This window comes from Glycine soja, chromosome 5 (genome assembly GCF_004193775.1).
Source record: "Glycine soja cultivar W05 chromosome 5, ASM419377v2, whole genome shotgun sequence".
Taxonomy (NCBI): Eukaryota; Viridiplantae; Streptophyta; class Magnoliopsida; order Fabales; family Fabaceae; genus Glycine; species Glycine soja.
This window is the reverse complement of record NC_041006.1, coordinates 42,978,170-42,988,256: the sequence shown is the minus strand read 5'-3', so window position 1 is coordinate 42,988,256 and position 10,087 is coordinate 42,978,170. Positions and strand designations below refer to the sequence as shown.

The following is a 10,087-nucleotide window of genomic DNA, read 5'->3' as shown; positions in this document are numbered from 1 at the left end:
TTTAAAGAAATTTTTCGAATGTCTTAAGTGTACTTTATCATTTAATAAGGAGTGTACCAGGTTGATTGGAATTTGCTCTTCTAGCAATTATCACCGTCACAACACAACAATATTTTTTTTTCTTACTTTCTAACAATTTGATAGCAAATTCTTCTTCAATGATTATTTACAACTCGATAGAAAATTCTTACTTTCTAGTAGTATTATTTTAAATTTAGAAGATAATAAGGTGAGTAAATTTCATTTTAGTTCAACATTTTTATAATATAATTAATAGGATATTTTTGTTAAATTTTATGATTAAAATATATATCTTTTTTATTACAGATCAATAATTATTAGTGACACGTGAAACTTTCAATTGACATAGTCTGACAGAGTTGTTACATTTTTTTAAATGTTTGAAAAAATATTGAATTTGTAATGTATTACTTTTGAATATTTAAAAAATGAAAATTCACTGTCACCCAAAGATATCATCAGACACTGTTAACAAGATTTTTTATTAATTTTTCTACGGTCCAAAGATGTCAGAGGGACAAGACAATTGGACAAGGAACAGGTTCGTCGGTAACAAACAAAGGGCAGCCTCGTAAACAGCTACCATTTTGGATTCGAGTGTGACCCTGACGTCACCTGATTTTTTCACTTTAGCAGAGTAAACACTGCACCTATCTTTTAAATACTTTATTATTTATTCAATACAAGAGGATGTGAGGGAAAATATTTCAATTTCTTTTTTATTTTTTTATTAATTAAAAAACTTGTTAAAGTATTTGTTAAATGAATTTTTTAATAGTTTGAGTTTTTTATACGTTAATTGAAGTTATTTCTCCTAAAATTAATTAAAAATTAAAAAATGAGTTGATAGTTAAAAAAATTAGTTGATAATTATAAATAAAAAATTAGTTTAATAAATTAATAATTTATTTTAAAAAGATAATAAAAAAATTAAACAAATACAAAAATAAAAATAAAAAATTAGAAGTCAGCATCTCAAACAATACTACTTTAAGTAGAGGTTAAAAAAATATCAGAAACTACTAAAATATGTTTATTTATTAAATAATCAAACAAATTTTTTAACTAGTAAAAAATATATAAATTAACCAAAATATTTTTTTAATCTTTTTATAGGAAAATTTTATTGTTTTTATCTTTTTTTTACGCATGGTAGGCTTTTCTCATTTTTGCATTTTTATTATATATTTCTATAATAAGTTTATGTAATTTTTTTTGTATTTTATAAATAAAAACTACAAATATTTAAAATTAATTTAATACTAAAATTATAAATACTACAAAATATATTTTTATCAATAAAATTAAATTAAATTTTGAATAAAAAATTACATAAATATGTCCATTTAAGTAATTTTATATTTTTTTAATTAGTTTAACATATAATTTTATCAAATATTTATTATTCGATAATAAATTTTTTTAACTTTCAATTTTTTTTTATATATAATCAAAATAGGATAAAATTATAATTACAATAAATGTATTTTTTATTATAAAATTGACATTTAAGATTTTTTATTCCGATTATAAAAAATATCGGAGTAATACATAACTTACCTTTTGAAGTAATACTAGCACAATGTTATTGCTTTCAATAAATGCACAGTGTGTAACTATTGGGTGATTAATGCAAATGGTTGAAAAGTTGATATGCATATTCTTTAAAATCATTAGATTGATTGATGTAATAATTTTTTTACATTTTATTTAAAATTAAAAATATTAGTCAATATAAAATTTTTTAAGACTAAAACATCAATTATTTCAAGACAAAAAAGAGCAAGTAATAAAATATTATAAAAAAAGGGGAAAATGGAGGTATTTTTTTTTACTTTATACTTTATTTTTATATTTCAATCTTGATGACAAAGAGGTTGACGTGGTGGTGGTCGTCGTGAAGATTTTGGCAAAAAATGCATTATAAACAACACTTGTCCAAATCTTACTCACTCTACAAATAAAGGAACGACACCCTCACTTTCAATGTCAGAGAATCCGCTCCCTGAAATGGGAGAGGGGAAGGGTGTCTGAATTATTTTTTGAAGTTTTAGATATTTTAAAAAAGACAAATTAATTTTTAACACAAATAAAAATTAAACTAATAATCCGTATTAACAAAAAAATAATACATTCACAAATTTCTATTTTATGTTAAATTTAATTTTTAGTTAATATAAAAAGTTTGTTTTATAATACTTAAAATTTATTCATTTTCACTCATTTAAATAAGTAGATAACAATTTTCTATTCACTTTTATCCATTTAAACAACACATTATTTTTCTTCTATTTTTATACTTATTTTGTTATTCCATTTCTCATCCCAACAAAATATTAATGGTTTGTTTGGTTGGAAGAAAAAAAATAGAAAAAAATAAAATTTAAAATTTAGATTAAAAAAAGAAAAAACAAATTTATTTCTATAACGCAACTTTCCTCCTTGTTTCCTTTCACTTTCTCTCAAATCAAACAATATCTCTACCATGCTTTCCTTCTTCTTCTTTTTTTTTTCTTTTCTTTCTATTTCACCTAAAAAAGATCATGGAAATGAATTCTGAAATATGACAAAAAATAATAGGGATTGTACTTGAATTATCATCCTTACTCTTGGCGCAGTTGCATCATCTTCTACAGACAAAAAAAAAACCGAAAGTTCTACGTCGAAATTTGTTTTTAATAAATAAATGTTTTTTTTTTTTTACGAACGCAAGCAGTTGTTTTCATAATAAATTAAAGGCTTAGATGCAATTTAAATGCAATTCTGATATTCTTATTTTTTTCAATTTGTAATTTTTTTTATTTTAAAATTGAGACACTTAATTTTTTTATTTTTTTTAAAAATCTATAATTTTAATTATCCCATTTGAAAGTAGACATTTAATCATTATATTATTATATTTTTTAAAAATCTGTTATTTCAGTCATTTTATTTTAAAAAATTTACAATTTTGATCAAATTTTTAATTTTGTTTACATATTATTTTTTTTTCTTTTAATTCGATTTTAATCCAATTGAACTTTAAGTTTAACATATTTATTATAAATTATTTAATTATTACAAAGTAAGAAATAAAAGATAAAAATATAGATTAAATTAAAGATTAAATCAAAATTATAAATTTTTAAAAAGATGAGAAGCAAAATTGAAGATTTTTTAAAATATGAGAATCAAATATTTATATTTTTAAATAGGATGATTAAAATTTTAAATTTTTTAAAATAGGATGACCAAATAGCTTAATTTTAAAATAAATAAATCAAAATTAATAAAATAATGAGATAAAAATTACATTTAACCCTAAATTAAATTAAGTACTTATACACTGGCTTGATTGAGAACAAATTTAATTGATTTCAGAGTAAAGTTGATTTGTATTTAAACTCGTTTAAAAATTTGTGCAAACAACTTAGAATTTTGGGACTTAAATGCAAACAACTTAACCTGCGTTGAATTATAATTTTAATATCCTTGAGATAAGTTTTTTTTTTTTTTGTTATTTCTGCGATAAGAATCTTTAACAAAATACACAAATCTATCTATACAATTTTTTTTAGGGCCAAATCTATCTATACATACATACAATTAGACACAACATATTTAATAATAAGTAATTTTAAAAATTATGTACAGTACCATTTAGCTCATGTTTGATAGGAGAGAAAATATAAAGAAAAAAAAACACAAATAATGAACTATTTTTTTTTTGTTTGATTAGAGAAAAAGGAAAAGAAAAAAAGAGAAAAAAACTGACTTCTAAAAAAAAATTAAAATTTATCATTTCTTTTATTTTTTCTTTCAATTCAAATTTTGAACTTTTTTTACCTTCTCTATTTTCCTTCTTTCTAATCAAGCATATCATTAGTAGTTGATGCTGTCGTACACTTCCATATTACAATTATTATTATTTTTTAAGAATAAATTTAAGTAAATTAAATCTTGGACTCAGGATCAAAATAGACTTTAAAATTCAAATAGCACTTATAAATCTATTTACAAATTACCTACTTAACAATATTTTTACATCTACAGTGAAGTGAAAATTGAACATGTTTTTATTGGAACATAAGTATGTTATTTACCAACAAGACTAACTTTTTTTAGCATCTTACAACTAAAAAATAATAATATCCCGACATAATTGGGCAACATTCGTCCTTACGATAATATTTGTTCACGCATCTTTGAAATAAATAAAATCAATAATTCAATATACATGTCATTTACGTATAACATGAAATGAACGTTTTTTTTTTCTTTTTTCGGGATGGGAAAGGAGAAATAAAAGGTAGAGGTATGTTAAAAAAAATGAAAGAGAAAAAAAAAAGAAAAACACAAGGAAAAAATATAAGAAATAATGTTATACGAAAGAAAGAGAAGAGAAAAAAAAAAATAAAATAAAATAAATAAAATTTAATGATTATGTATTTCTGTTTTTTTAGCAAAAGTATTAGGCGTGCTACAATCCAATTAGTTCACCCTGGAAAAAAACCATTACACATTGCATCTTTGGAAATTAATATTTTTTTTTTGTTATCCGAAGTACAATAATTTTTATATGTATATTATGAATGTGAATTTTTTGTATCAATAAACTTTTTGAATGCGTCCGATCTAATATAATTTAATTATATTTTTGTAGTTGGATTTAATCATTGAATTAGATTGATTTTAACTTAATAAAACTAATTAAAATTGGTCTAGATGACGGATTTAAAATTTTGGATCGATCAAAATTCAACTCCAAAAAAATATTATTAAATTATTAATATAAAAATCCTAAACTAAGCATATTTTATTCTTAAGATAATGTATTATTCATCTTAAAGTAATATATTATTTTATATTTTTTTTTTGTTTATTTTAAGGTAATATATTTTTTAGGGATGACATTGGAGTATATATTTATATTTATTTTTTCTATTTATCATAGTATAACATTTTATGAATACTAATTCTTAAAAATATCCTTATTATTTTGAAAAAAAAAATATATCGTTCCTATTTTTGAGTTTGAGATTTGTTTAATTTTTTTTTCAAAACAAAAAAAATGACCATTTTTAAAATGATCCAACCTAATAATCAATTCAATTTAATTAAAGTTTAATTATATTGAATTGAGTTTAAAAAAATATAATCCAACTTAATTAAGTTTAATTAGATTGAATTAAAAAAAAATAGATAAAAGTCAATCCAATTTTTAATACTTACACCCCTGAATTTTCATTGTTAAAACTTTTTATACAGTCAACTAATAATTGAACAGTTTTAAATAATTATTTGTAAGATGTTTAAAGTAATTGTAATACTTACACCCCTGAATTTTCATTGTTAAAACTTTTTATACAGTCAACTAATAATTGAACAGTTTTAAATAATTATTTGTAAGATGTTTAAAGTAATTGTTTAGATCACTCTATAAAATTTTATATAATTAATACATATAGGTTTTTTATTTATTTCATATAACGCGAAAAGATAAATGAAGAGAGATAACCATTATGAATACATTGTTTTAAATAAATGAAGAGAGATAACCATTATGAATACATTGTTTTAAATTTATTATTACTGTAGGCTGATTCTTGATAGTTGCATGGGAAGAAACCATTTGCAGTTTGCACTACCTATATCAGTACTTTATTGACTAAAGTATTTAATAAAAAAATTATGCTATTTTTTTTAATTTTTCAACAGCTTCCTTTTTTTAGTTACTCACGAATAAAATTTATATTACTCTTTTTCGTGAAATGTCACTCCAGCTTTTGATAATTTGTTATGTATCTGGATCCATTTTCAGGCTTGGGAGAAGATGAACAATGTGGAAAAAAGAAAGAAGAAAATATTTAGTCAAAGCAGAGAAAATAAAAAGAGATGAACCGGCAACATGACGAGACTCAATTAATAGGCGGCAACAAAATCCACAGCAGCAGCAACAATAAGGTATGCTTGAAGAAGGCTTAGAAACTTGTTTTGTTGCTCGATTGAAAAAAAAAAAAAAAAAAAAAGAATCCTGGGTGTAATTTTTCTAAAAATAAGAAAATTAAAAAAAGCAAAAACAGCGGTGGGGTAGAGCAGCCCAAAAGTAAAAATACCATAAAACCAACCACATGATTCTCCCGAAGCCACGGACTTGACACTGAATTCAAATATAGTTAAACGGCCATAAATGAAACAAATAAATATCCTCCCCCTTGGCCCGCAACGGATCCCACACGCAAAATTAACAAACCCTTTCCTTTTTAATTATTTATTTATGCGCCTTTTTCTGCTACGCACGCGCCTGCCGTTAATTTAATCAAATGAATTAAAGTAAAGTAATCCCATCTATCCAACTATATATACCCTCCACCCTTTCTTTCTCCCTCCACCCTTACATTCTCTTTTTCTCTCTCTACACTCACCCATGGACGACTCCCACAACAGGAAGCGACTTCGCCACCACTCCCACTCCCACTCCCCAAAGCACCCCCGACTTTGTTCTAACTCCTCCGACACTCACCCACTTGACTCGCCCCAGTTTCAACTCTCCCGCGTCGACCCGGACCTTCTCAACATGCTCAATGATGCCGAGAACGTCACGGAGCGTGACCCTACCATGCAGGGTCTTGACTCTGTTATTAAGAGTTTCGAGGAAGAAATACTTTCTCCGCTTCCGAACCCGAATCTAGCGTCCGAAGCAGAGGTGTTTAATCCGAACCTAGGGTACTTGTTGGAAGCATCCGACGACGAGCTAGGGTTGCCGCCGGCGGTAGCGCCCGGCGAGGATGCGACAAATCCCCAAACACTTGATTCGGGCCGGGTTGGATCTGACGGAGTGGATCTGACTGGGTTCCTAGGGTTTGAAGATGATATCGTGAACTGCGGAGGGTTTGGGTTAACTGGTTACGATGATGTGGAAGGTGACGGTGGTGGTTATGTGACGATAGATGGATTGTTTGACTATGCGGAACCCGGTGCCGATATTCTGTGGCGATCGGAGTCGTTGCAGGCGATGTAGTTGGTTGGAAAGATTAATTAATTAATTAATTAATTAACATTTGGCTAATGAAGGTGTACAAAGAGATATCTAGGAATTACGTCCCACAGATAACATAAGTGGGTTAGATTAGATGTCAATTTATTTTAGTTCTTGGCTAAAGACTTGTTCTTTAATCTTCTTTTAGCAAAAATGTTGCTTAAATGGGAATCTAGAAATGGTTAAAATTAAAATCCTTGCTGTCCTTAGTGAAACTGGAGAATGATCTATAATAGAACCAGATTTTCAATCCTTTTATGTTTTTCTTTTTGTTTTATTTTTTGTTACGATCCCTGTGAGTTTCTTTCATAAATTTGTTGAAATATATGACACCATTTGATGCATATGAAACTATTCAATTTTACTAAAAAAATTAAATCCGAAGAAATACTACTATTTAGGCTTGTAGTTATGTTCTTCTTATTTTATTTGATCTCTAATCTTGTCTTTTTATTTTAAAATTAAGATATTTTAAAAAATAATAATAAAGAACAAATGGATAATGTTTGAATGTGTAAAAATCAATTTAATAAGTTTATATATATATATATATATATATATATATATATATATATATATATATATATATATATATATCAAATTGAGAATTTGCGACACAGGAACTAAACTATGTGCTTAACCTATTTTAAAAAGAAACTGTAAAATATATCAGACTAGTTCAAGAAGAGCTCGTGTTTTTTGAGTATAATTTCAATGTGATGAGTGCAAATTTTGTTTATACCGTTAATTAATAAAAAATATTATAATTTTAGATATTTATTATAAAAAATAGTTTTATTTTTCATTTTGTTTGCCACAAATATTGCTAAAGAATGGACTGACCCGTTCCACTAATGGGCCAGTAGGTCTGCGATTAGTGATGGTCGATGGATGATTTGTTTGGCTAAACGTTTGCTTGAGATCAAGACAAAAATGAAACTAAACATCTCCTTGCGTACTTTAATGTCGATTTTGATATATTAAGCTAGATAGAGTTTTACATACTTCAGAGTCTGGAATAGCTTTGGAGAAGAGGGAATAGTTTACACTTTCGGATTCCCCCTCCCCCCCAAAAAAAGATAAATCATTTTCATGCTGTGATGAGAAGAGCTTATATATTTTAAAACCGAAATTTATTAAGAGCCCCGAAATACCTAATACGATGACTACGGTCATTCAGAAAGAAAAAAAAAACTAATACGGTTGGATGCCTCAATGGGGAATGGACTACAAAAATTAAGACATGAATTTGCACGATCAAAGATCCGAGTAATAAATGGAAGATAAAAAAAAAAAGAAAAAGAAAGGCATAATAAGGTTTGGAGTTTGGACTTTGGATGTCACATGTGTAATGGGAAGAAATGCTTTTTTCCAAAAAGAAAGTATTCTCTTTGTACGTGGCATATACATAAAGTGGAATAAGAAGCCAAGTATACTGGGAGCCCAGCTTATCTTATATTACAACATGTAGAATCCAATTCTTCAAATAAAAGGATAATCCTTGTATTGTTATCCATCTGACTTTAAACCTTTTTTGGTTCTCAAAGTTACATTTTTGCTTTTACAAGACCCACTTTTCCTTTACTATTCACACTGTATTGGATTCTGAAACAACTCTTTCTACATGGTGATGACCGATCAATATTGATCATCCATTCCATGCAGTTTATTGCAATTGCGAGGTAGTTCTGAAAGTATCTATAACCATGATATTGCGGTTGTAATTAAGGTGCTAATTAACGGCAAATTAAGCAACAAAAGTAGTATGTTAATTACTCTTGTACATATGTTGGGAGTTTTGTTAAGTTTTACTCTTTTTAATTGCTCCTTAACGTTTACATAGCGTTTGAAAATTCGGTTCAGGTTCAATTGTCATTTGTCAACAGTTGAACGAACCGGAAGTATCAACAGATCTGATTATGTTGAATGAATAAAATGATTGAGTACGGTTTATTGGAAACGTGGCTAGACAGTATATAGGTTGAACTATTTATAAGTATTCATGCATTAAAAAAAACTATTTTAAGTATTCATAAATGTCAACTCTAAAATGGGAGAAATAGATCTCATTGGAGGTAACATTTTTCTATATTAAATTGAGGGCACGAGAAATCAGTTTATTATATAACAAAATGGGCTAAGCCACCCCCCGATTTTGGTCATATTTGATCTTTTAAATTGAGCTCAATTCTGGCACTGTGTTGGAAAATAGAAACTTCCTACATGTGCTGAGTTATTAATTGTTAATTGTTAGGTTTGAAAATGTTTAGACATTTTATTGGTCAACTTTCACTTATATACCAACCCAATAACCAACACTCTTCACATAAGGTTATTATATAACAAAAAATAATAATTAATAAGAAAATAACATATAATTTGATTGGTTACAAATAATAACAAACACTCTTCACATAAGGTTATTACATGTAGAGAGTTTCTATTGCGCCCTAGGAATTTTGATATTGTTAATTTTTAACTAATCAAATTATATGTTATTTTTTTATTAATTATTTTTTTTGTTTTTTAAATTAGTCATTGATTATTATTTTTAAATTTTTAAAATAATAAATTTTTAAATAAAAAAATATGATTAAAGATAACTTTAGAAGTCTGAATCTTACTTTTTTTTTTAATTACTTTCAACACTTTTTTTTATAAAACCTATGTTTAAAATAAATAATAATAATAAGAAATTTTTAAATCCTAAACCTCAAAAGATTTTGGTGTTGAAAGTAACTAAAAAGATTTTAGGATTTAAACTTCTAAATTTATCTTTAATCATATTTTCTAATTTTAAAAAGTTATAATCTTAAAAATTTTAAAAATAATAATCAGGGATAAATTTTAAAAAATAATTAATAAGAATATGACATGTAATTTGATTGGTTAAAAAGTTATAAGTATCAAAATTCCTCAAATTATTGAAAACACCATAAAAACTCTCATCACGTGTAATGTAACATTGTTTTGGTAAATTATGTTTTTAACTTTCTTGTTAAATATTTTGACGTCATCATGTTTTTTGAAGACATGGAAATTTAAACA

At 25.8% G+C, this 10,087-nt stretch overlaps 1 protein-coding gene across 1 annotated transcript; it reads left to right on the top strand.

Annotated features, from left to right (window-relative positions):
• Positions 1–6,376: 6,376 nt before the first annotated feature.
• Positions 6,377–7,304, top strand: LOC114413611. Its single transcript, XM_028378099.1, has one exon. It carries the CDS (start codon positions 6,428–6,430, stop codon positions 7,019–7,021), a length of 594 nt encoding a protein of 197 aa, XP_028233900.1. The 5' UTR covers positions 6,377–6,427; the 3' UTR covers positions 7,022–7,304.
• The last annotated feature ends 2,783 nt before the right edge of the window (positions 7,305–10,087 follow it).